The 26,902-nt window shown below is 43.6% G+C and overlaps 2 protein-coding genes and 1 long non-coding RNA gene across 10 annotated transcripts in view; 2 read left to right on the forward strand and 1 right to left on the reverse strand.

Moving 5' to 3' along the window:
* The window catches only part of ADGRG2 (adhesion G protein-coupled receptor G2), a 131,601-nt gene extending 112,783 nt beyond the window's left edge, over positions 1 to 18,818 (forward strand). For both annotated transcript variants that reach the window (XM_027607785.2, XM_027607784.2), the window contains 5 exons: positions 2,603 to 2,702; positions 3,264 to 3,547; positions 6,181 to 6,282; positions 7,677 to 7,829; positions 18,083 to 18,818. In XM_027607785.2, the coding sequence (XP_027463586.1) occupies positions 2,603 to 2,702; positions 3,264 to 3,547; positions 6,181 to 6,282; positions 7,677 to 7,829; positions 18,083 to 18,267 (824 nt within the window). In that variant the 3' untranslated portion in view covers positions 18,268 to 18,818. The remainder of the gene's footprint in view (positions 1 to 2,602; positions 2,703 to 3,263; positions 3,548 to 6,180; positions 6,283 to 7,676; positions 7,830 to 18,082) is intronic.
* Positions 1 to 24,727, reverse strand: part of LOC113930585 — a 31,662-nt gene extending 6,935 nt beyond the window's left edge. The window contains exon 1 of the long non-coding RNA XR_003522537.2: positions 24,568 to 24,727. This is a non-coding gene — a long non-coding RNA (uncharacterized LOC113930585). The remainder of the gene's footprint in view (positions 1 to 24,567) is intronic.
* PHKA2 (phosphorylase kinase regulatory subunit alpha 2) overlaps positions 24,523 to 26,902 on the forward strand; it is a 74,198-nt gene continuing 71,818 nt past the window's right edge. For 2 of the 7 annotated variants that reach the window (XM_027607779.2, XM_027607782.2), the window contains exon 1: positions 24,898 to 25,389. In XM_027607779.2, the coding sequence (XP_027463580.1) occupies positions 25,312 to 25,389 (78 nt within the window). In that variant the 5' untranslated portion in view covers positions 24,898 to 25,311. Of the gene's footprint in view, positions 24,633 to 24,897; positions 25,390 to 26,902 lie in introns of those variants that run through there. The other 5 variants (XM_027607776.1, XM_027607783.2, XM_027607777.2 and 2 more) reach the window with 5 other exon arrangements.

The following is a 26,902-nucleotide window of genomic DNA, read 5'->3' on the forward strand; positions in this document are numbered from 1 at the left end:
AAGGTTCCTGCATTCTGCTCTCCACCAAATGTAGGGGCCTCATCAACCTGACTGGACTTAGCTTTGACTAAAGGTAATCTAACCTCTGCTTGAACACTTCTATTATTAGGGAGCTCATTATCTTTGTTAAAAAAACAAAATTCAACTGACTAAATTTTAAAGATCTTATTGGCTCTATTCAGGGATTCATGAATCGGCAGCATCCAATCTAGCAGATAGAAAGGAGCTGTACAAAACGAAAGACGTTGATAGGCAGAAGGGAACAGGAATAAGCAAGTTATTCTAGGCAAAAAAGTGAGTTCGTTATTGCAAGGTTACTCTCCTTTAGGGGATGACAGAGGTGTCTTACCAGGCAGATTACTTAACTAGTGCTAATAATGTGATTCCTGATTGACTGGTTTAAGATTCCATTTCCGAGAGAGCTGAAATTGTAATTAAGTCAAGTCTCAGTTTCATGACCTGCGGCTTACCATAAGTGACTCAATTTTAGGTCTGTTGTCTTGTTTTTAATACCTTACAAGGCAGCCAATAACCATTTTGTAAAGCCCTACAGCTCTGATTTCCCATTAAGTTCACTTGGCTCTCTGGTGGCACTTGCCCAGTGGTCTCGTTTTTGCTTTCTAAGGCAAAACAATAATAAGCTGACACCTCGGGGCGCCTGGGTGGCTCAGTCGTTAAGCGTCTGCCTTCTGCTCAGGTCATGATCTCAGGATCCTGGGATCGAGCCCCACATCGGGCTCTCTGCTCAGCGGGGAGCCTGCTTCTCCCTCTCCCACTCCCCCTGCTTGTGTTCCCTCTCTCGCTGTGTCTCTGTCAAATAAATAAATAAATAAAAATCTTAAAAAAAAAATAAGCTGACACTCCTCTGCCAAAAGAGCCCTTCACATAATCTACAAGTACTATATAACATTATGAAAAATGCCCTGTTCTTCCATGTATTTTCACACAAGTAAAGCCCACGAAAGATAAGCTGGTGAGGTTAGCACAGGCAGTTACTGCTAACACTAGGTAAAGAAAGCAGCTCGAAGCGATGACATGATTTACCCAATTCACACAATTTGAGAACAGCCCAGCCTGGCTTTCTAATTTCTCGTGCGTATCCTTTCCACTGAATTACAGCCACCATCCCTCCCTCTGCTCTTTTTCAGGCTAAATATTCCTTCAGATATTCCCTACACAACAGTACTGCAGACCCTTTACCACACTTGTCACCCCACCTGTCATTATATCTCTGTCAATAATAATGGAACACCTTTCCAGAGAGATGAGTCACTTCTTCCTAGAAAAATAAATCACTGCTTCTGACACCGAGCATGGATTCTCTCTTTGTGGAATACCAAAAGGTCACATTCTCTGTCCTGGATAGGCTCCACAACCCCAGTGTTTTATTTTTAGAAAAGTGTTTCACTTAGGAAATCATCATATGTTAGTGTCTCTGTAAGGTACAAATATAAAAGAATTAAATGAAATATTATGTTAGATTGTACCAGGCATCCCAGCCTGTGAGGAGGAATTGTTTTATTTATTTATCTATTTATTTTTTAAAGATTTTATTTATTTATTTGACATAGAGAGAGAGAGCAAGAGCAGGAACACAAGCAGGGAGACTGGGAGAGTGAGAAGCAGGCTTCCTGTCGAGCAGGGAGCAGGACCCTGAGATCATGACCTGAGCCGAAGGCAGACACTTAACGACTGAGCCACCCAGGCGCTGGAATTGTTTTTTATTTACCAGACACTTGAGACTGGATGTCAGGCTGGTCTTTGTGCACAGAGTGTGAGCTGTCCGCATGGAGTGGGGTGAGGGGTGACAGGATGGGGAGTGAGAGGGACTCCTTCCCAGCCAAACACCATCTTAAGCTGGGAAGAGCCTTCTCATTGTGCTGCTTCTTAGTGGAAGTGCCAGTAGGCCCTTGAAAGAGCCAGTATAGTGGCAGTCAGCACCCCCCCAGATCAATCAGGTCTGCTGCTCAATCCATTGATGGGTTCCAGCTAATCAGTGGAGGATTTGGGGTTCATAATGAAAGATTTGCCAGGAGTTGCTGATAACCCTACTATGCTGATTATTTGGTTTACATTTTAGAGTCCTTCACTTTGCCTGCCACCTGAGCCTCAAAATTACATTCCAGATGTGTATAAGTTAAGGGTAACTGTAGCTGCTGTAGTTGACAAAGAAAAAACTCCGGAGAAGATAATTTCTCACACACAGTCCAGTTAGCAGGACTGGAGAGGTCTGTGGTCTTGTGGTTATTCAGGATCCAAGCGGTGGGAAGCTCTGCCTCAAGACAGGGCTTCCAAAATTGCCCTGAATTTGGGAGAAGAAAGAGTGGAGGATCTCATATAGGAAGTTTTTATGGGACAAGCGTAGAGGTAGAGCAAATCACTTCTCTCCATATGCCATTGACCAAGACCTAGTTATGTGGCCACCCACAGCCCCAAAGCAGGCTGGGAGAGGTCCAGCCTTGTGCCAAGGAGAAAGAGAAACAGGGTTTGGTGAACAACTCAGCAGTCTGCTACCAGAAGAAACTAGAACGTGATCTCTAGTCTTTCTTCTTACCACCTTGGTTATCAGAACTCCGTGTGACTGACGTTTCCCATCTTCCAGGGCTACCAGCTGGGGTCGTGACCATTGTCCTGGCTATATCCCCGAATAACTATGGCCTTGGGTCCTACGGGAAATTCCCCAATGGCTCACCCGACGACTTGTGAGTACAAAGCCCCTGAGGGAATGTTAAGTGAACTGGAAAACTGAATTCTCCAAGAAAGTGGAGTATGTAATCAGAGTATCGACTCTGACGCTCATCCTAATAAAATCCAGTCACATTTACGGCAGTCTTCACAGTTATGTATGTGATGAGATAAGCCAGTTGGAAATGCCATGCTACTATTTAAGTATTAAAAAAACGAATTGGAAGTATTTTGAAAATACTTTTCTAAGCCTCTGATAAAAATGAAATACCAGCTACATTATATTAGTATAGACTCATGGATAGAGTTACTAGGATTTAAAGGGGTAAAAATCTGCAATGTTTTCAAAAGAGTAGTTTTTAAATACTTATCACCAACTGTCCTAAAATAAACTCTTAGGGTTTTTTTTTTTCCTTCGAGCTTTAAGTGGTTGTTGTCAAACAGCTGGTTTTATCTTTTTTTTTCCTCTTGTACTTTTAGGAGATGTTTCGGTAAAATGATTTAGATTCATTATATCATTGTGAACCATATTTCAGCACTGTAATATGTTTCCCATTGTTTTTCCCCCCAAATTCCAGTTGCTGGATCAACAGCAATGCTGTATTCTATATTACAGTTGTGGGATATTTCTGTTTGATATTTTTGCTGAACGTCAGCATGTTCATTGTGGTCCTGGTTCAGCTCTGTCGAATTAAAAAGAAGAAACAACTGGGAGCCCAGCGGAAAACCAGTATTCAAGACCTCAGGAGCGTTGCCGGCCTTACGTTTTTACTGGGCATTACTTGGGGCTTTGCCTTCTTTGCCTGGGGACCAGTTAACGTCACTTTCATGTATCTCTTCTCAATTTTTAACACCTTACAAGGTAAGCTCTATAGCACTAATTACGCATGAATGATCCCAGTCGAACTAAAAATCTCTAAAAAGTATCTGTGAAGTGGCTTATTTCGTAGCTTAACACTTACTTGTTGAAAAACAGATTCATCTTTGAAAAAGGGGGCTTGGAGATCCTTGGAAGAAACAGGTACTTTTTTCCTCCTCCATAGTGTCTCCTCGGAGAGAACATATTGAGGGGAACCTGCCAACCTGCCAAGAACTCGCTTATGGGAATCACTCTTCCTTCACTTGGTTCCTTGCCCTTTTTTTCGTTTTTGTTTTTAATCTCTTTATGGAGGTAGAACATGCAAACAGCAAAGTGCACATGATTGTACATGTCCAGGTGACGTCTGGCCACGCCCACATTCTAGGTCTGTTTGAGTGAAGACAATGAGAAATGGGAAGTCAATAGACAGAGCCAAGTGGCCACAGCCCGGCCCAGTGGCTCTTCCTGAGAAGTTGCTGTGCTGGGCCACCCCGGCGGGAAAGGGGCAGGCTCTGTGTGAGCTCTTCACGGCTTTCCATTTGTTCCTGAAGCCCAGCTGCACACATTTCCCAACCCATCAGGTTGTCGTGTTCAGAAAAGCAAACTACTAACTCTTTCAGATCAGCGTTATAAAAGACTTGTCAGCTGTAATTAATTTTTAATGGAAGTACTTTAGCATTAAATGCTAAGCAGGCTAATAGGTTTATGTAACAATGATGATTAATTCTTGTCCCTTGGTTTCCTTTTATTCCAAATTGGCTGTGGGATGCCTTTTAATTCATTCTCATCTGCCTGTTTTCATCTTTTCCTTCCTGTTGCTTTTAGCTCCCATAGCGTCCTCCCGTAGTTCTGTCAGGCAGTAGATTATTTTGCTGGTTTTCAAAGAAATCCCAACCTGAGATTGAATTCAAATGCCTAATTTAGCTATCCGTTCTTATTTGGAGGAAGCCAGTTAATATACTTGTTGGTTAGATAGTTTGTTAGATTTTTTTAAAGGATTTTATGTCTTTTTTTTTAAAGATTTTATTTATTTATTTGAGAGAGAGAATGAGAGAGAGCACGAGAGGGAAGAGGGTCAGAGGGAGAAGCAGACTCCCTGCTGAGCAGGGAGCCCAATGCAGGACTCCATCCCGGGACTCCAGGATCATGACCTGAGCCGAAGGCAGTCGCTTAACCAACTGAGCCACCCAGGCGCCCTAAAGGATTTTATATCTTTAGACATTTATTTCTTTATTACTTGAGAGAGAGAGGAAGGGGGAGGGAGAGGGAGGAGAGAAGTGGAGCCCGATGTGGGGTTCGATCACAGGATCCTGAGATCAAGACCTGAGCCAAAACCAAGAGTCGACTGAGCCACCCAGGTGCCCCTGTTAATTTTAACTTACAATGTACCAGCTCCTGAATTGGTATATCCAGGTGTTACACCACATAGTATTAAATAGAAAAGTTTTATTTGTGTTAACGGCATGCTAAAAGAGCAAAAAATATGCCCACATCACACTAATCACAAACATGAAAGCAGGGTACCTAACCTCATATATTTAATATGGAAACTGAACCTGCCTCTGTCTTCATTTCCCCCAGAATGTCTTCTCATTAGAAAATGAATAGATGAAAGGAATGCATTGTTTCATTTACAAAAGGGAACTAATGCCTAAATCACTGGCTTTGGGGTTGATTAAAGGAAAGCTGTGTGTAGGTTCTGAGTTGGGACTTAGGCCCATTTTGATCGTCTCTCATACATGCTGTTTCTCCTCTTGTGCAACCAAGGGGAGTTGCCCAAGGGTAGCAGATAAACCAAGGTGTGCAGTAGTCAAGATGGCAAGTTTTAGGATGGGCACGTGTACTGTACTAGAAGCAAACCTGATACTTAAAAGGAAGATTTTAAAGACCGACTGGGGTTTCAGGAGAGGGAGAATTCAGAAGTCGCCCATTCATTCAGCAAATATTTACTGGCAAAAGCCTTGAGGCATGGTAGCAGCGTGGAGCCCCGTGCCTGCAGGACCAGGAAGAAGGTGGGTGGGAGGCAGAACCCGAGTCCCTCTTCAGGTCTGTAGTGTTGCTTTCTTTGTGGCCAGGACACCAGTGGAGAATTTCCTTGAACAGAGTAGAGGGAGACTGGAGTGCAGACAAGGACATCACTGTGGGGCACCAGGCTTGGGAGGAAGAGGGAAGAGCCCAGGCAAGGGACTCTGCCATGGGCTGGAGAGGAGGAGCCAGGGATTTGAGACCGAGGAGGATGTGGCACTTGACTGAACATGAAGATGCATCATAAATATGGAAGGGTGAGGAAGTAGGAGCCGAGGTCTGAGCTGGCAACCTGAGTAGAGTGGATGGCTTGTGCTTCCAAAGATAGGGCACGCCGAGGGTGGGATGTGAGAGGAGAGACAGTTTAATTTTGGAAACAGGGAGTTATCGTTCCTCTCATAGGTATATTTTATCTTACAAAGAGAGTCCCTTCAGGGTGCCTTTCAATAGCAGACTTTCTTAGGACTTTGGACTTTCCCCCCCCCCCCATTTGTAAAATTTCACATTGCCTAGAGCTGCCAAAGATTTTTATCTTTTGGGCAAAGGAAGCTCATGACATTCAGGTCTCAGTTTGGAATTATGTTACCGGTTTTTTTTTTTTTCCTCCGTAGGATTTTTCATATTCATCTTTTACTGTGTAGCTAAAGAGAACGTCAGAAAGCAATGGAGGCGGTATCTTTGTTGTGGAAAGTTACGGCTGGCTGAAAATTCTGGTAAAGATTGACCTTTTTCTCCTCTTAACTCTTGGGGAAAAGACATAAGTTAAGATCTAAAGCAATCAATGCCGAAGGGCTGTAAGATCTGGAAATCAGTGAACGGATCTCAGTTGTGAACATTAGGGGGAAAAACCCTAGTGAATTAAAAAATAATTGCTCATGATCTGGGAACTTCGTGAACAATAGGATTAACGGGCTCATTGCTTCTTAAATGAAACAAGAGTGCAATTTTTCCTTTTGAGCCCAGGTTTTCCATTTGTCCGAGGTAATTTTTCATATTTACCTTCATAACTTGTTAAGCCTTGGCTCAACCTGGGGGCTGGGGGGAGGGGTGAAACAGGTGATGGGGACTCCGGAGGGCACGTGTCGTGATGAGCACTCAGCACGTGTGGAAGTGCTAAGTCACTATAGTGCACACCTGAAACTAATAGTACACTATGTAAACTTGACTTAAAATAAAAACATTAAAAAATTCTATAATTCTTTAATAAAGCATATTATTTTCTTATTAAAAAAAAGCCTTGGCTCAACCTTTTTTCCACAGGTCCTGGTTGTCCATTGCTTAATTTGTTAGTGGGCTAGACGTTGTATATAAGCTTTAGCATACCTTTGGTTATTTTGAAGTTCTTTTCAGGCGTGCCCTGCCGCTTTGCAGAGCAAATGGCTCCTTTTCAAGAAAATAAGAAAACTGAAGTACTGTTTGAAAACATAAGTTCCTTTTACATGAATATCGCCCACGAATACCACCTTTGCAGTATGGCAGAGACCTGTGTGCACAAGATCTGCACTCAGAAAATAGCAGTACATATAGTTGTCATTTTAAGTCATTTAAGAGCCACCTGTCACAACACAGTTGTGTTATTTTGTTGTTGTTGTTAAGATTTTATTTATTCACTTAGAGAAAGAGCACACAAGCAGGGGGAGAGGGAGAGGGAGAAGCAGACTCCCCGCTGAGCCAGCCAGGAGTCTGATATGGGGCTCAATGTGGAACTTGATCCCAGGACCCTGAGATCATGACCTGAGCCGAAGACAGATGCTTAACCGACTGAGCCACCCGGGCGCCCCATCTTGTGTTCTTGTTAAGACAATCCTTGGTTCTGGAGTACTGCCTAATTCAGTGGTTATCTTTAGACACAATCAAATGAGTGTGGCCTTTAGTCCAAGAGCATATAGGTTACTTTTAACCAGGTGGTCGTTTAAAGGATAAAGGTATATAGTCTTAAATGAAAATACATTTTATCACACCAACTTGTGAAATGTGTGACTTCTTTGTAAGAAGTGGAATCTGGAAGTGAGATCAGTTGCTAGAACGAGTTCCACTGTGATCTGTCTCTTGCATTTGAGCTTCAAACATTCTGCCCTGTTTTTCTGAAATGCTTATTCTGCTGTAGACTGGAGTAAAACTGCTACTAATGGTTTAAAGAAGCAGACTGTAAACCAAGGAGTGTCCAGCTCTTCAAATTCCTTACAGTCAAACAGTAACTCCACGCACTCCACCACGCTGCTGGTGAATAACGATGGCTCAGGCCTTGCGAGCGGGAACGGTACGTATCCCTCAACATAGTATTTCTCAAGCTAGTGTGTGTTTTATTAAAGTACTTTTATCCTTTAATGGCATTTTTGCTAAGCAAAGAGAAAAAGTACATATGACTAGTGGATCAAAATGTGGCTCCCTTATGGTAGAGGAAGTTTATTAATCCACGTGTATTCAATTTAGAGCAAATACCAGAAGAACTTTTTTTTTAAGGTTTAGTTTTTTATGTTGGGACTTAATGATGACCTAAAATGTTTCATGTTGCAAATCCTGATTTAAGGACTGCCCAAAGACTCAGCGCTGTGCCCCTGCTGTGTAAGCTGTTCCAAAAATAGTTAAGACCATATCGATTTTTTTTAGTACATCTATAATCATACATATTTTCAACACTTTTAAACCTTCCTATTTTTTGCTTGTCATGTTTGTTCATTCTTTTCCACAGCATGGCTGCCTTGTGGCAGTGCCCAGGTCCCCATTAATGTCAAATACTGCCAAGATGAATTGTGGCCCATACTGGTGACCATATATGTCACCAATATATGAACAGATTATTGCTGCAACGCCTCCTTATACTAATTCTGACATTTCTACCTAAAACTTCCATTACATTTTCTTTCTTTCATACACTTGGCTGTCCATTATTCATAAAAGCTTATGTATTTCATTCTTCTTTGGCTTCTTCTTTTTTTTTTATAATTTTTTATTGTTATGTTAATCATCATACATTACATCATTAGTTTTTGATGTAGTGTTCCATGATTCATTGTTTGTGCATAACACCCAGTGCTCCACGCAGAATGTGCCCTCTTTGATACCCATCACCAGGCTAACCCATCCCCCCACCCCCCTCCCCTCTAGAACCCTCAGTTTGTTTTTCAGAGTCCATCGTCTCTAATGGTCCGTCTCCCCCTCCGACTTACTCCCCTTCATTCTTCCCCTCCTGCTATCTTCTTCTTTTTTTTTTCTTAACATATATTGCATTATTTGTTTCAGAAGTACAGATCCGTGATTCATCAGTCTTGTACAATTCACAGTGCTCACCATAGCACATACCCTCCCCAATGTCTATCACCCAGCCACCCCATCCCTCCCACCCCCCACCACTCCAGCAACTCTCAGTTTGTTTCCTGAGATTAAGAATTCCTCTTATCAGTGAGGTCATAGGATACATGTCTTTCTCTGATTGACTTATTTCACTCAGCATAACACCCTCCAGTTCCATCCACGTCATTGCAAATGGCAAGATCTCATTCCTTTGGATGGCTGCGTAATATTCCATTGTGTATATATACCACCTCTTCTTTATCCATTCATCTGTCGATGGACATCTTGGCTCTTTCCACAGTTTGGCTATTGTGGACATTGCTGCTATAAACATTGGGGTGCACGTACCCCTTCGGATCCCTACATTTGTATCTTTGTGGTAAATACCCAGTAGTGCAATTGCTGGATCGTAGGGTAGCTCTATTATCAACTGTTTGAGGAACCTCCATACTGTTTTCCAGAGTGGCTGCACCAGCTTGCACTCCCACCAACAGTGTAGGAGGGTTCCCCTTTCTCCGCATCCCCGCCAACATCTGTCGTTTCCTGACTTGTTAATTTTAGCCATTCTGACGGGTGTGAGGTGGTATCTCATGGAGGTTTTGATTTGGATTTCCCTGATGCCGAGCGATGTGGAGCACTTTTTCATGTGCCTGTTGGCCATTTGGATGTCTTCTTTGGAAAAATGTCTGTTCATGTCTTCTGCCCATTTCTTGATTGGATTATTTGTTCTTTGAGTGTTGAGTTTGATAAGTTCTTTATAGATTTTGGATACTAGCCCTTTATCGGATATGTCATTTGCAAGTATTTTCTCCCATTCTGTCGGTTGTCTTTTGGTTTTGTGGACTGTTTCTTTTGCTGTGCAAAAGCTTTTTATCTTGATGAAATCCCAATAGTTCATTTTTGCCCTGGCTTCCCTTGCCTTTGGCGATGTTTCTAGGAAGAAGTTGCTGCGGCTGAGGTCGAAGAGGTTGCTGCCTGTGTTCTCCTTTAGGATTTGGATGGACTCCTGTCTCACGTTGAGGTCTTTCAACCATTTGGAGTCTGTTTTTGTGTGTGGTGTAAGGAAATGGTCCAGTCTCATTCTTCTGCATGTGGCTGTCCAATTTTCCCAACACCATTTGTTGAAGAGACTGTCTTTTTTTCCACTGGACATTCTTTCCTGCTTTGTCAAAGATGAGTTGACCATAGAGTTGAGGGTCCATTTCTGGGCTCTCTAGTCTGTTCCATTGATCTATGTGTCTGTTTTTGTGCCAGCACCATACTGTCTTGATGATGACAGCTTTGTAATAGAGCTAGAAGTCCGGAATTGTGATGCCTCCAGCTTTGCTTTTCTTTTTCAAGATTCCTCTGGCTATTCAGGGTCTCTTCTGGTTCCATACAAATTTTAGGATTATTTGTTCCATGTCTTTGAAAAAGGTGGATGGTATTTTGATCGGGATTGTATTGAATGTGTAGATTGCTCTAGGTAGCACTGACATCTTCACAATGTTTGTTCTTCCAATCCATGAGCATGGAACGTTTTTCCATTTCTTTGTGTCTTCTTCAGTTTCTTTCATGAGTATTTTATAGTTTTCTGAGTACAGATCCTTTGCCTCTTTGGTTAAATTTATTCCTAGGTATCTTATGGTTTTGGGTGCAATTGTGAATGGGATCGACTCCTTGATTTGTCTCTCTTCTGTCTTGTTGTTGGTGTATAGGAATGCCACTGATTTCTGGGCATTGATTTTATATCCTGCTACTTTACTGAATTCCTGTATGAGTTCTAGCAGTTTTGGGGTGGAGTCTTTTGGGTTTTCCACATACAGTATCATATCATCTGCAAAGAGTGAGAGTTTGACTTCCTCTTTGCCGATTTGGATGCCTTTGATTTCTTTTTGGTGTCTGATTGCTGTGGCTAGGACTTCTAATACTATGTTGAATAGCAGTGGTGAGAGTGGACATCCCTGCCGCATTCCTGACCTTAGGGGAAAAGCTCTCAGCTTTTCCCCATTGAGAATGATATTCGCTGTAGGTTTTTCACATAGATGGCTTTTATGATATTGAGGTATGTACCCTCTATCCCTATACTCTGAAGAGTTTTGATCAAGAAAGGATGCTGTACTTTGTCAAATGCTTTTTCTGCATCTATTGAGAGGATCATATGATTCTTTTTTTCTTTTGTTAATGTATTGTATCACGTTGATTGATTTGCGGATGTTGAACCAGGCTTGCAGCCCAGGGATAAATCCCACTTGGTCATGGTGAATAATCCTTTTAATGTACTGTTGGATCCTGTTGGCTAGTATTTTGGTGAGAATTTTTGCATCCATGTTCATCAAGGATATTGGTCTGTAATTGTCCTTTTTGATGGGGTCTTTGTCTGGTTTTGGGATCAAGGTAATGGTGGCCTCATAAAATGAGTTTGGAAGTTTTCCTTCCATTTCTATTTTTTGGAACAGTTTCAGGAGAATAGGTGTTAATTCTTCTTTAAATGTCTGATAGAATTCCCCTGGGAAGCCATCCGGCCCTGGGCTTTGTTTGTTGGGAGATTTTTGATGACTGCTTCCATTTCCTTAGTGGTTATAGGTCTGTTCAGGTTTTCTAATTCTTCCTGGTTCAATTTTGGCAGTTGATACATCTCTAGGAATGCACCCATTTCTTCCAGGTTATCTAATTTGCTGGCATAGAGTTGCTCATAATATGTTCTTAGAATTGTTTGTATTTCTTTGGTGTTGGTTGTGATCTCTCCTCTTTCATTCATGATTTTGTTGATTTGGGTCATTTCTCTTTTCTTTTTGATAAGTCTGGCCAGGGGTTTATCAATCTTGTTAATTCCTTCAAAGAACCAGCTCCTAGTTTCGTTGATCTGTTCTACTGTTCTTTTGGTTTCTATTTCATTGATTTCTGCTCTGATCTTTATTATTTCTCTTCTCCTGCTGGGTTTAGGCTTTATTTGCTGTTCTTTCTCCAGCTCCTTTAGGTGTAGGGTTAGGTTGTGTATTTGAGACCTTTCTTGTTTCTTGAGAAAAGCTTGTATTGCTATATACTTTCCTCTCAGGACTGCCTTTGCTGTATCCCAAAGATTTTGAACAGTTGTGTTTTCATTTTCATTGGTTTCCATGAATTTTTTTAATTCTTCTTTAATTTCCTGGTTGACCCATTCATTCTTTAGTAGGATGCTCTTTAGCCTCCATGTATTTGAGTTCTTTCCGACTTTCCTCTTGTGATTGAGTTCTAGTTTCAAAGCACTGTGGTCTGAAAATATGCCGGGAATGATCCCAATCTTTGGGTACGGGTTGAGACCTGATTTGTGACCTAGGATGTGATCAATTCTGGAGAATGTTCCATGGGCACTAGAGAAGAATGTGTATTTCATTGCTTTGGGATGGAATGTTCTGAATATGTCTGTAAAGTCCATTTGGTCCAGTGTTTCATTTAAAGTCTTTATTTCCTTGTTGATCTTTTGCTTAGATGATCTGTCCATTTCAGTGAGGGTGGTGTTAAAGTCCCCCACTATTATTGTATTGTTGTCAATGTGTTTCTTTGCTTTTGTTATTAATTGCCTTATATAACTGGCTGCTCCCACGTTAGGGGCATAGATATTTACAGTTGTTAGATCTTCTTGTTGGACAGACCCTTTAAGTAGGATATAGTGTCCTTCTTCATCTCTTATTACAGTCTTTGTTTTCAAATCTAATTTGTCTGATATAAGGATTGCCACCCCAGCTTTCTTTTGGTGTCCATTAGCATGGTAAATGGTTTTCCAACCCCTCACTTTCAATCTGGGGGTGTCTTTGGGTCTAAAATGAGTCTCTTGCAGACAGCATATGGATGGGTCTTGTTTTTTAACCAACTGAGCCACCCAGGCGCCCAAGGGTCTTGTTTTTTAATCCAATCTGATAGCCTGTGTCTTTTGATTGGGGCATTGAGCCCATTTACATTCAGGGTAACTATTGAAAGGTATGAATTTAGTGCCATTGTATTGCCTGTAAGGTGACTGTGACTGTATATTGTCTGTGTTCCTTTCTGATCTATGCTGCTTTTAGGCTCTCTTTTTGCTTAGAGGACCTCTTTAAATATTTCTTGTAGGGCTGGTTTTGTGTTTGCAAATTCCTTTAGTTTTTGTTTGTCCTGGAAGCTTTTTCTCTCTCCTTCTATTTTCAATGATAGCCTAGCTGGATATAGTATTCTTGGCTGCATATTTTTCTCGTTTAGTGCTCTGAAGATATCATGCCAGTCCTTTCTGGCCTGCCAGGTCTCTGTGGATAGGTCTGTTGCCAATCTAATATTTCTACCATTGTAGGTTACATATCTCTTCTCCCGAGCTGCTTTCAGGAATTTCTCTTTGTCTCTGAGACTCGTAAGTTTTACTATTAGATGTCGGGCTGTTGACCTATTTTTATTGATTTTGAGAGGGGTTCTCTGTGCCTCCCGGATTTTGATGCCTGTTTCCTTCCCCACATTAGGGAAGTTCTCTGCTATTATTTGCTCCAGTATACCTTCTGCCCCTCTCTCTCTTTCTTCTTCTTCTGGGATCCCAATTATTCTAATGTTTCGTCTTATCGTATCGCTTATCTCTCGAATTCTGCCCTCGTGATCCTGTAGTTGTTTATCGCTCTTTTCCTCAGCCTCTTTATTTTCCATCATTTGGTCTTCTATATCGCTGATTCTCTCTTCTGCCTCATTTATCCTAGCAGTTAGTGCCCCCATTTTTGATTACACCTCATTAATAGCCTTTTTGATTTCGACTTGGTTAGATTTTAGTTCTTTTATTTCTCCAGAAAGGGTTTCTCTAATAACTTCCACACTTTTTTCAAGCCCAGCTAGTATCTTTAAAGTCATGATTTTGAACTCTAGGTCTGACATCGTACTAATGTCAGTATTGAGTAGGTCCCTGGCAGACGGTACTACCTCTTGTTCTTTTTGCTGAGGTGATTTTTTTCGTCTTGTCATTTTGTCCAGAGGAGAACAGATGAATGAGAGAACAGAATGCTAACAGGTTAACAATGTCTCCAGCAAATATCCTCTATACAAATCAGAAAAGACCTGAAACCAGGGGACAAGAAAGGGAAAGAAGAGAAAAAAAAAAAAAAAAGGAAAAAGAAAAAGATAAAAACAAACAAAAACAGAACAAAACAAAACAAAAAAAACAGAATATGATCAAATATGATCAGGCTAGTGCATAGATCAGTGCCACACACTAGCTTTTGGGCATATTTTGGTCCGTTAGAAGAAAGTGTCTGCTACAATTTTAAAGGAAGAAAGAGTTATATATGTACAAAATAAGGGTTGATACAATGAAGGGATGGCAGATGACTGTAAAGATGAAAATTATAAAAGATTTTATAAAAGGAATTGATAAGTTGTTTTTAAAAAGAAAGAAGATTTAAAAAGAAAAAGAAAAAAGAAAAAAAAAGGGAGAGAATGTGATCAGGCAGGAGACTAGAACAAAGCCATACATTAGTGATTTAGGGTATATTTTGATCTGTTAGAAGAAATTGTATCTCAAAATTTTAAAGAGAGAACAACTTACATATATATATGCCAAAAATAAGGGTAACTACTATGAAGGGATAAAAATATGACTCTAAAAATGAAAAATAAAAAATGATTTTTTTAAAAAAGGGATTGATGTTGTTTGAAAAAGGGGAAAAGAAAAATTCAAAAAAAACAGTTAAAAAATAAACTTTGAAAAACTAATGAATTATGGTAAAAAAGCCATAAATTCTATGTGCAGTATTCCCCTAGCGCTGGAGTTCTCCCATTCTCCTTGATGGGTAAACTTGGTCTTGGCTTGCTGGCTGTTCTTGCTGATCTTCTGGGGGAGGGGCGTGTTGCCGTGGTTTCCAAATGTCTTTGCCGGAGGCGGAATTGCCCCGCCCTTGTCGGTCCGGGCTAAGCAATCTGCTCGGGTTTGCTCTCAGGAGGTTTTGTTCCCTGCAAGCTCTCGGTACAGCTTTGGAGGACCAGGGTGAAAATGGTGGCCTCCCAACCTCCGCCCGGAGGAGCTGAGAGCTGGGGGCCCCGCTCCTCAGTGCGCCCCCAGAGAAAAGCAGTCCCTCTCGTCTCCCCGGTCTCCGGCCGCACTCCGTGCTCTCCCGGCCTGTGACCGAGCGTTTCTATCTCTGGCACCCGACCCCGTGTGGAGTCTCCAAACCCAGCAGATCCCTGCGGTGCGCTTTCGCGCCGCTCCTCCCAGGGGAGGAAGGGGAGTCTCCCTGGCTCTGCCACTTGTTGGGTCCCTGCTGGAGGAGCAGTGGCCCGACTGTGTGGCACTGATCGCAGTTTATGGCAACCCCGAGCGAGAGCCCACGCTTCGGCTCCGTCTCTGCAGCCGGCTTCCCCGCTCCGATCCCTGGGAGCTCTGCCGCACTCAGGCACCCCCGGTCTTTCTGTGACCCCGAGGGTCCTGAGACCACACTGTCCCGCGAGGGTTCCACCCCCCGCTTAGCCACTGGAGCGACGTCCCTCAGCGGAGCCGGCTTCTAAAAGGTCCGATTTTGTGCTCCGCGGCTCTATCACTTGCCAGAAGCGGCCGACGGAGGCTCCCTCCCCCGCCGTCTATCCTCCCGAATATCGCCTCGGATTCACTTCTCCGCACGTCCTACCTTCCAGAAAGTGGTCGCTTTTCTGTTCAGAGTATTGTTACTATTCTTATCTTCGATCTCCTGTTGAGTTCGTAGGTGTTCAGAATGGTTTGATCCCTATTCAGCTGAATTCCTGAGACCAGACGAAATCCAGGTCTCCTATTCCTCTGCCATCTTGCTCCGCGCCTCTTCTTTGGCTTCTTAAAACATCTTTTGCATTTTCATCAAAACTTCTATTTCTACTCGTATACTTTCTCCTTCCCTGGAGAATTTGCCTTTATTCATCATTTTAGGATATTAATTGTTTTCATGATGAATTCAAATACATATGTGAGAAAGTTGATATACCTGTCAGTTTTCCAACCTAAAGATGGGAGGTCCTGCTGGTTTATATAGAATTTAAAAATACAATGGAATGCCTCTAAATTGAGGTTTCTCAACTTCGGCACAATTGACATTTGGAGCTAGGTAACTCTTTGTTTGGGGGGGGGCTGTCCTGTGCAGTTGGGGACGTTTAGCAACATCCCTAGTTTCCACCCACCCGATACCAGTAGCACCCACCCACTCACCCCCAGTTGTGACAACCAAAAATGTCTTGGGACATTGTGAAATGTCCCCTAAAGGGTAAAATCACCCACCTCCCCTTCACTGAGAACCATTGCTGTAGAAGATGAAAAACACCTACCATCTGGCCTTAGCTCCTTACCGCAGTTGCCAGCGTAAGAGCTCTGGGTTCTAGGACAAATGGCTCTGTCGGGAATGACTCAATGTTAAGTAAAGAGAGTGGGGCCAGTAGCAATCAAGACTGGCTGATAAGTTAGCGTGAAAAAGCAAGTTCAAAGCAGAGAAATCAGAGGTGTGAGGTAAGCCATCATGAATCCTCAAAATCACAACATATCAAAAAGCCTGTTGGCTTGGACAGAAATGTTTGGAGCTCTTAAAGCCAGGTTTTTCCATATTCTAGAAACAACTCACAGATGAAGCCTCACTTGCCTAGCCTGTGTTGCCATGCTTTGGGCAATCAGATTTGACTGAAGCAATACGTTTTGCACAGCTGTTTGACATAGCTGATTTGACACAGCTGTTTTGGATGGCCAACAGTGAGGGTGGGGGGGTCCATTTTAGGCCACTGGAACGGCCAAGTTTTTAATACCACATAACATGCTCATCAGATAGACATCCCTGACTCCTCAGGCTGCACACCAGGATCTGGAATGGATGAGATATGGGATGGGCAATTCCAAAAAAGAAGCTGGAAGTTCAATGGTTTATTATACCAGGTCAAATTGTCCCTGCACCAAAACGTCTAAATCAGGACAGCTGCCTCAGATGGTCACATGCCCTATTTGGGCTGTGTTGACCATATCCATCACGTAATTTGTGTGAATGGTACATATTTGGTTATGCTTTAGAAACTTGGGCACCAGCAGCCATCTCACTCGGTACATGGGGGGGGGCCACTAAACTCACAGTTTGAAAGAAACATCACATGTTGACTCCATCAATTCTGAGCTGCATAACCTTGTACAAAGCACTTGATTTCTGAAACCTTAGTTTCATCGTCTGTGAGATGGGGATAATAATAGCACTCAACGTGTAGTATAGTAAATGAGATAATACTTATAAAGTTCTCAATACTGTTAATCATTATTAGGATTATAGCATGAACTAAAAAATGGGCTTATTATTCAGCTTTTTTTTTTTAAGATTTATTTATTTATTTTAGAGAGAGGAAAAGCGCTCAAGTGGAAGGGACAGAGCCAGAGGGAGGGAAAATCTCAAGCAGACTCTGCACTGAGTGTGGAGTCTGACGCAGGGCTCGATCTCAGGACCCTGAGATCATGGCCTGAGCCGAAAACAAGAGTCGCTCACTCAACCGACTGTGCCACCCAGGCACCCTGTTATTTGGCTTTCTACATTGTCTTCCAGTAGTAAAATGGTCAGGAGGATGGTGCCGAATTGCCAGAGGATCTGAGCAGCTGTGGCTCCGTACTGCCTGCACACACACGGTTGAGGGCCTGCTTGCGGTGTGGGAGGCCCAGGTCCGAGCTACATTGGCTCTAGAACGTCCAGCTGCACCCTGGCTTGGACTCTGAGGTTGTAATTAATTGGTAGTCTCCTCGTGGGAACCAAGTCCTGTCCTGATTTAGTCAGAGGAGCCGGTTTACTCTACCTGAGATGGTTTTTTCTTGGCCATGACTGTTGTTGCTCTGGGTTTCTCTGGTACAAGGTTTTATTTTATAGGAATCTTAAGGAACCAAGAACCTGGTAAGGGGACATATGGGGACCTCTGTTAACCTTAACCTTTTGGGGGAGACCAGAATATTATATTAGGTCATACTACACAGAATGGGTCTTCTCATATCAAATATATTGCTTTGCTTCATGTTTTGACCGTTTCAGTAAAAAAAAAAAAATTGCCATAGAGAACTGGTTTCTGACACATTCTCCAGTTTGTGTTGTTTACTTTGAGCGGCCTCAAGGAAGGAACGAAAAGTAAAACATGACAATACATCATAACGATATTAAAAAAAAAAACCAACCCACGTACTGCACGTGCCTACTTCAGAATGAAGTGATGTTTAACTGTGTTTATTTTTTAATTGCTTTCTCTGGATACTTCATGATACCAATTTTGTTTTTCCTTATATAGGGAATGCTTCAACAGACAAGAATGGTGTTTCTTTCAGTGTTCAGAATGGAGATGTGTGCCTTCATGACTTCACTGGGAAACAGCACATGTTTACCGAGAAAGAAGATTCGTGCAATGGTAAAGGCCGTACTGCTCCCAGAAGGACTTCAAAGCGGGGAAGCTTACACTTTATTGAGCAAATGTGATTCCTTTTTCTAAAATCAAAGCATGATGCTTGACAGTGAAAATGTCCAATTTTACCTTTTACACAATGTGAGATGTATGAAAATCAACTAATTTTACACTCAGCAACCTCTGGAGGAACATATGCTAATTGAGGGCAATGGTTATTGAAGAGGAAACCCGAGACGTTATACATGGTTTTTAGACATTTGCTGTTTGTTTTTTTTATCCCTCATTTTAAAAGAAGATTGGGTTTAAACAACACAGTAAGAATAAGACTTGTTTAAAATCAAAGTAGTTCATTTCTAGCCACATTTTAAAGAGGCTGAGTCATCTATGATAAGGTCCTATAAAGCAACTGTTGACTTCAGCCCGTTGGTGAGTTTAGTTGTGCATGCCTTTGTTATAAATAAGCTAAATTCTAGTGCCCCACATGTCAAATATCTTCTACATTTTTTTGTATTTATTTTCTTTTTTAAAAAATTTTTTTATTATGTTAATCACCATACATTACGTCATTAGCTTTTGATGTAGTGTTCCATGATTCATTGTTGGTGTATAACACCCAGTGCTCCCCCCTCCCCTCTAGAACCCTCAGTTTGTTTCTGAGAGTCCATAGTCTCTCATGGTCCGTCTCCCCCTCCGATTTCCCCCCTTCATTCTTCCCCTCCTGCTATCTTCTTCTTTTTTTTAACATATAATGTATTATTTGTTTCAGAGGTACAATGTGTAAATTAATTTCTTTGTAGAATCGTGGTTGTGTTATTGTGTCTAATGTGATAATTCAGAAAATCCTTGCTGGTTCAGCTCCTTTTGGAGATTATATGCGATGTGAAATACAGAAGCTTCACTGAAATCAAGAAATAATGGTGCCAGCCAGACTGGAAAAAGTATACGCAGACAGTGCCACAATGAGCTCATATAGTGCCTTGGAGCGAGTTGGAGAAAGGTGCCCCCACTGGGCAGACACAGCTCCAAGGGCTCATGGTTTGTCAAACAAAGTGGGGGCCATATTTTAGCCCCACTCATCCTCCTGGGTGCACTTTTGTGCAGGGCACCACGAGTACAGCCATCTGTGGCACCCAATCCCAACACTCATCTCCTGACCTCATCCCTAATCACCAGGGAATGGAATCTGCACCAAGATGTTTAGCTTGGTACCTTGGCCATGGAGAAGGATGGAGCTGTGATCAGGAAAATTGTGAATGTGGAGGAGATACATACACTGCCGCTTCTCAAATCCCCAGAGCCTTTCAGAGAAGGGGAGTAGAGTAGGATTCCTTTTTGAAGGAGATGTATATGAGGAAAAAAAAAATTATATTGCTCTTCTTTAAAAGGCGACTGCATAGTACTTTAGTTGTTAGGAGTGGTACCCTCTGGCCCGGCCAGAGCTATAATTATTTTTTAAAAGGTGTCAAGTCTTGAAGAATGTATAGTGACAAGGGGGAGCAGCTGTTGGGAACGTGAACAGTCCCGCAGTGCTATTGTTTCCATGTGTATCAAACCCTGATTGCTCCTAGTTATAGAGGGTTTATCTTGCTTCCCGCCTATAGCTAAGCTGCCTGAGCAAAGCCTCAAGTGTGTCCTGATTAGGAACCTTGCAAAACCCTGTAGTTAGATCTTTCACTATGGTTCCCTTGCATATATTTCAAGTGAATGTTGTATCCCCGACTAACCACAATAATAATGTAATACACTTCTGTGAGTGCTGATTTGCCTTTGCAAGATTTCTTCTCTGATTTATTTAATTGTCTTGTATTTATGTTAAAATCGACAAAAATGTTAAGATCGCCAAAATAAATTTGTAGTTCATTCCTTTGAGTTTGAAAGCTTTCACTGAGGGAAGGTGCCTGGGATCTCTTGCCCCGGCGACGCGGCATGTGAGTGGGCTACGAGGGACGTGACGGTAACGTCTTCTGGCAAATAGCGGACACACAGTGATTGTGAGGTTAGAGCAAGGTTCTTCCCCACGAGATCAGTTTCTGAGGTCTCTTCTTCATTTTCCCCTCACGCTTTCAAGATTCCCTCCTTAACACATGTTGCCATTGGCCTTCACAGCCCCAGATTTGGATCCCCCCCGTCCATGTCTCTGCATCCACAGCATTGAACAGTAGGATTTCAAGAAGGTGAGGACAGGGTTAGGGATTTCTGGGGAGCTGATTAGTATAGGGGAGCCACAAACGGGGGAAGCTGGCCTTGATTCTATAACAAGTCTTTGAGCAATCGCTCCTGTGATGCTCAGCTGCCTCAAAGACGTTGAGGATTAAATTGATGAGGAAGGTGGTGAGATAACCTGAGATCTCACAGACCAAATCTCCTGGAGATGATATAATCAAAGTGTACACCAAAGGATGCACAGTGTCCAGTGTTCTTTAGATTCTGTCCATGCCCCCTTATTTTCCCTTTTGTGTTTTGTGTCTGGGTTGTGGTCCTTAAGCCAAATTCTCTTGTCTATTTTTTTTTTTTTTTCTTTACTTCACACACATAAGGGGCAGGACAGAGAGAATGTTCCTGAGAAGCATCCTTCTTTGAGTTTAAAATTGGTCTCACAATCTGAGACTCCACTGAAGGAGACAGAAGTGCTAGTATGAGGAGGCAAGGAGCATCACAGCAGTGACCAGTATTTGAAGAATTTCTTCAGAACATTCGAGTTTTTCCCCAAAACACACTGCAATCATTAATCCCACAGAGTAACTCTTAACTTCAGGGAGCAGCATCGGGACTAGTCTCAGCAAAAATGGTGAAATGGCTTCATTTGGGATACTGGTGTATATCTAATGAGGTCACCTAGAAAGCAGGTTAGTTTGAAGACCATTTTGACAAAGGGCTATTTTACTAAATGAACATTTTACTGAATGGACTAGTGTGTTATTTTTTTCTCCATAACAGCATTTTAAGGACTATTCAGTTTGTCTCTGCTCAGCTCCAATTGATGCAGTTGGAGTCTGAAGGACAGGAAAAAGGAAAGACTGGGTGGACATAAAAACATAATCTTGAGTGGGCAGAATTTTTGTCAGTAGATTCCTTTTCCTTTTCTCTAGGTACAGCATCAAAATGTTGAGGCAAACAAAAATTGAATACATTCTTCCAGAATATATTCTTTTAAATATATCTGTATATTCTTCACTGAGAGGAAATCTTACACTCTCTGATGTTTCTATTCTTTACGTCTTAGTCTCAAACTAGCGACAGGAATCTGGAACAGAGACAAATTGTACATTCTTTAAAACATTGCAATGAAAATGATCTCCAGTCAACAAAGATTTGATTGTCATAGAAATAACAGAATTTGGCACATTAGCTCTTTTCAGAAAATTCATTCAGAATGGACCCTCTTCTTGGTGTCAAAGATGGGGTGCTTTTCCTTAGGGTCAAAAATTTGAGCCTTCCAGAAGAAACATTGGATGGTTTCTACCTTGGTTGATGACATGGGGCTCCCTGGGAACTTCGTTGACCCGAGCCCCTATGGGAGGACAATGAGGCAGACCCTCTGGATGAGGTCACAGAAGTCCTGTATGGACCCTAGAGTCCAGTTTTGGGCTTTCATGTCTACAAAGACCATGAATCTACTTCAAAAACAACAACATACCCCGTCATGTTCCATATCTGATTCTTGACAAATATTTGAGAAATGACTTTGGAGACAGGTTTCTGTCTATTGGATCACAGCCAGAGAAAGGCTTCGTGGATATAGAAACCAAGATATGGAAGTCTTGTATCTTAGGGACATAGGGATACTAAGATATGAGTCTGATTTTCATATAGCACAGCTTATGGTCCAAAATATGCATGGAAATTTAAAAGCTAAAAAGTAGTAGCTTTGCTTCTTGGTTTTATCCTGGAATTTCAAGCTTATGGAAAAATATAGCTAAGATAATATTCATTAAAGCATGGACCAAAGCTATACGCTATAGGCTAGTTATACACCAAAAGGGGTGTATGTGTGCATAGGAGAATTCACCAAGAATGAGATAAACTGAAAATGTTTCTATACTGGATGGAAATGCCAGGTAATGAGCAAAGGTTATTAGGTATTTCCCCCATGGCAGCAAAATGAACTCTTGAAGAAGCATTCAGTGTGAACAGTAATGGTAATGAAGCAATGATCCCATCCCAGCTTTTTGATGCAGAATATATGAGTTCTGGTAAGAGTACATATTCCCATTCCAAAAGAGTTAATGGTGATAACTTAATGTCTAATTTTATTTACCCTTAGATCATTGCAAATTCTGCATGGAGGCACATCACATGGAATGCTGCATAATTTAAGAGCCAATAGTAAGAAAAAAAGTATGTGACATTATGTGGGGCTTGGTGCTTTAGTTGAGTGACATAGATTTATGGTATGGAATTTCTAAAGTGAATTTAGTTAAGGTCCCAGTTCGCAGGACTGATTTTCTTTCATTCATTCAACACTGAGCTCAACACTGTTGCAGACGTGGCAGGAGATTTCAAAGACTTTTTTTTTTTTTTTTTTTTAATTTATTTGAGGGAGAGTGCACAGGGAGGCGGAGCGGCAGGGAGAGGGAGAAGCAGGCTCTCCGCTGAGCAGAGAGCCCGACACAGGGCTCAATCCAGGACCCCGGGATCATGACCTGAGCCGAAGGCAGACACTTAACCCACTGAGCCACCCAGGCGCCCCAAAACTTTTATTAAAAAAAGATATTTATGAACGAGAGAACGCAGGGGAGGAGGGAGAGGGAGAGACTGTCCTAAGCAGACTTATCACACCGAGCTTGGAGCCCTGGGGTGGGGGAGGGAGGGCCGGATCTCAACACCCTGAGATCACAGCTGGATCAAAAACCAAGAGCTGGCCCTTAACCAACTGAGCTACCCAGGCGCCCCTCAAAGGCTGTTTGAATGAGTATCTTACAATCCAGTTAGAAAAGCATGCCTCATCTGAAAACGAAAATAACATGAGGCAATACATTGTCAAATGATAGATGAAAACAGCTGTGATTTATGAAGTACTTTTCTATGAGCTAGGTATGCTGCTAAGTGGTTTACATTCATCCCTTGATGTTAGCCACCCTATGACGTAGGTGCTATTATCCCCATTTTACAGATGAGAACGTTGAATTTCAAACTGCTGCAATGGCATGCTAAAGCTCATAACACTTGTCAATGGCAGAACCAGAATTTGAATTTAATTTGCACTGACTCCAAAACTTAGGTTCTTATGAAGAAATTATCTGGCAATTCAGAGAACCGGGGAGGGCTTCTAGGAGGGTAGAACTGAGTTGGCTTTTTTTGTTTTAAGATTTTATTTATTTATTTATTTATCTTATTTGTCAGAGAGAGCACGCACAAGCAGGAGGAGTGGCAGGCAGAGGGAGAGGGAGAAGCAGGCTCCGGGGAGCCCGATGCAGGACTTGATCCCGGAACACTGGGATCATGACCTGAGCTGAAGGCAGCTGCTTAACCAGCTGAGCCAGCCAGGCGTCCCCTGAGTTGGCTCTTAAAGGATAGGCTTCAGGGGCGCCTGGGTGGCTCAGTCGGTTAAGGTTAAGCGGCTGCCTTCAACTCAGGTCGTGATCACAGTGTTACTGGATCGAGCCCCTCGTCGGGCTCCCTGCTTAGGGAGGAGTCTGCTTACCCCTCTCCCTCTGCCTTTCTCCCTGGCTCATTCTCTCTTTCAAATCAATAAATACAATCTTAAAAAAAAAAAAAGGCTTCAGATAGGCGAGGAGGAGGGGCGGCCTACTAGGTCAAGCACACAGTAAATGCATGGAGACTAGCAGAGGGCTTCTGAAAATTACATTAGCCGAGCTGTCCAGTGGAACAAATTTAGTTGGAAAATGAACACTGGGTCAAAGACTGTGAACTGTAGGTAATTAGCCGCTGCAAAAATGCCAGTTTCAAGTAGTAGGCCTGTAGGAGGTGGACTGCAGGCCTGACTTCGAGAGAGGTCATCAGGGGCAGGGGCTACAAGAGCCGAAGGGGGGAAGAAGGGTGCGGCTAGGGGACCCTGCCCCGACCGCCCCCTTTCCTTCCCTGAGGGGCCCCACTACTTGGCTTCCGCTCGGCGGTGGAGAAGCGGCCGGGTACAGAATTATGATCCTGGCCGGCGGCCAACCCAGTCGCCGCGGTGGGCGGGCCTACTTCTCCCGCCGCCGGTGAGGTTGGCTGACCATCCCCGGGGCCTCACGGCAATTCCCGGAGGAGCCCTGGAACCCGTCCTTTATCTCCCTGACTCCGCGAGTTCCGCTCCGCTGCGGGGGGCGGGGTCACGGACGCGGTTGCGAGCTCATCTCAGGACGGGGCGGGGCCACAAGCGACCTTATTAGGGGCGTTCTGGGCCTCTGGCGAAGCGGTCCCCTTACCTTGTAACCCAGGCCCCGCTTCGGTTCCGCTCAGCGACGGGGCGGAGCCGGAGGCGGATCCAGAGGTGGGGCCTGGGGCGGGCTCAAGGGCGTCCAGGTGGTCACTGCGGAAGGGCCTGTTTCTCTAGCTTCCCCTGGGGTCGGCAGCCGGCGGGGAGATAAGGGGCTCAGGGAGGCAATTTGGTTCCCGCCCGGAGCCAAGTGGTCCGCTCCTCCTGTGGGCCACCCCCTTTTCTTTCCCCCTCGAGCCGCGACTCCGAGGGCTGCGTTCCGCGGCGGGGGCGGGGCCGGGGGGCGGGGCGGCAAGTGGGTTGCTGCAGGCCTGTAGGCTCGGTTGACGGCCCGCCCCGGGGCCTCCTGCAGACGGCTTTAAGGTGAAAAAGGCCCGACGGGGTCGTCGTTGTCTCCCGTCCTTGAACTCCGTTCCTCGCGTCTTCCGCGGGGCTGTCCGGGACGAGCGGGTGTCGAGAGTGCGGCGGGCCTGGTCAGGGAGGGGCCGCCTTAGCGCCTGCCCCCATCACCGCCCCCGCGCCTTGCGGAGGAGCGAAACTCTGGTTGGCTTGTTTTCCAATCATACTTTGGTTCTTTCATTTAAAAAAGTCTTGACCTCCCACCGCCGGGCACTGTCCCAGGAACTAACCGAGGCTGTGCGTGTTTGGGAACCAGGCCCGCTCGGCGGCCGCAGTTCGGGCGTCCCACCTCTGCACAGCCCGTCGGGCGCTGAGGCCCCGGCAGCACGCGGAGATGAGGAGCAGGAGCAATTCCGGGGTCCGCCTGGATGGCTACGCGCGGCTGGTCCAACAAACCATCCTGTGCTACCAGGTAAGGAAGGACCACCCGAGCTGCCCTCTCGCGGCACTTATTCTCCTACCCAATCTCCTCCCGGTCCTGAGACTTTGCATTTAGGAGGTTTGCTCCTTAAATCCAGTGCTTGCTGGCCGCACCCCCATTCCACCCCATCCTCTTTCAGGGGACCACCTCTGTTTGAGATCGAAGACAGAGCCCCCCCTGGTGCCCTGGGTACAAAAATGCGTCTTTTTGCTTCGACCGTGCTGTTTTGGGGTGAGAGAGGAGGTGTGTATAGGTTGGACAGAGCTCACTGAACGGGGACAGTGAACTCGGGACTGCCGGGGCAGTAGACAGGAGTGAAGAACCTCCGGAGGTTTGTATCCTGCTCCTCCAGAGTGTAGGGCAACTGCTGCTGCCCCTCCCATGAGTTACCTTGTTAGAGACCCACGTGTGAAGGCCTTAGGGGTTACTCTGGTTGATATTTTACAGATGAGAAAACTACAGGCCAAAAGGCTTACCGCATGTAGTAGGGTCAGGGCCAAACGCAGGTCTTCTGCTCCCAAGTTCAAGGGGGACCTATGAGGCTGCCCATGTGGTCTGAGGTATGAATATGCTTGCTGTTCTATATTACTGGCCTAAAGTTATATGTGGGCCCATCATGTAAGACCCCCTGGACTATTTTTATTCCTAGTGAAGACAGCAGCTCTGTCCCTTTCCCTCAGCAGCAACTATTAATAGGACCTCCATGTTCGAGAAGGAAGTAGCATTCCATGGTTAGAGGCTCAGCCTACAAGTCGGGAACCATAGTCATTCCCAAGCCACTGACCATTTTCCCTTCTTAGCCAATTTCTCAGTCTTATTTCTTCATTCATGAAATATTTATTGTGTACCTATTATATGCAAGACACTCTGTTAGGTGCTTGGCTTACAAAGAAGAATAAATGCGTGTAGTGCAATGAGATTTATGCATAGGGTATAGTTCCAGAGTCCTTTGAGATCCTTGGGGCCAGATGTGGTTTGCAAGTCAGAAATGTTTGGATTTTAGAAAGGTGTAATACACATATGTATTCTATAATAACTGCAGTGGGCACCATCCCTTAAACACATTTTTCTCACATCCGATTGTGAATATTCACACTGAGTAGGAAAAGTAAAGACTTAAAATAGTTTCACGTCTGTTCAGGTCACCTTTTGTCACCAAGCTTGCTGCAAACTTATGAAAACCCTTTAGATTTCCAGAACTTATTGGCTTTTAAGATTGCACATGAAGGACTGTGATCCTTATTTGGGGAGCTAAACCCAGTTTGGGGAGCCAGGATGGAGTCCTAGAAGAGATGACGTTGAGAATTAAAAAAGGAGTAGGCAGGCAAATTGTGGTTACTTTTTGCCATCCTCTTTGTAGTATATTATAATTACATCTATAAATTGTTTTAAAATTCAAGTTCAAAGGTTTTCCCCTTCCTTACTGTGAGGGAAGGGGCTGTAAGGAGAACTGATGAAGCTTGGTTCTTGTGTCACACCTGTGTTTGTGTGCCCAGCTCTGCCT

The sequence above is a fragment of the Zalophus californianus genome, chromosome X, assembly GCF_009762305.2.
Source record: "Zalophus californianus isolate mZalCal1 chromosome X, mZalCal1.pri.v2, whole genome shotgun sequence".
Classification (NCBI taxonomy): Eukaryota; Metazoa; Chordata; class Mammalia; order Carnivora; family Otariidae; genus Zalophus; species Zalophus californianus.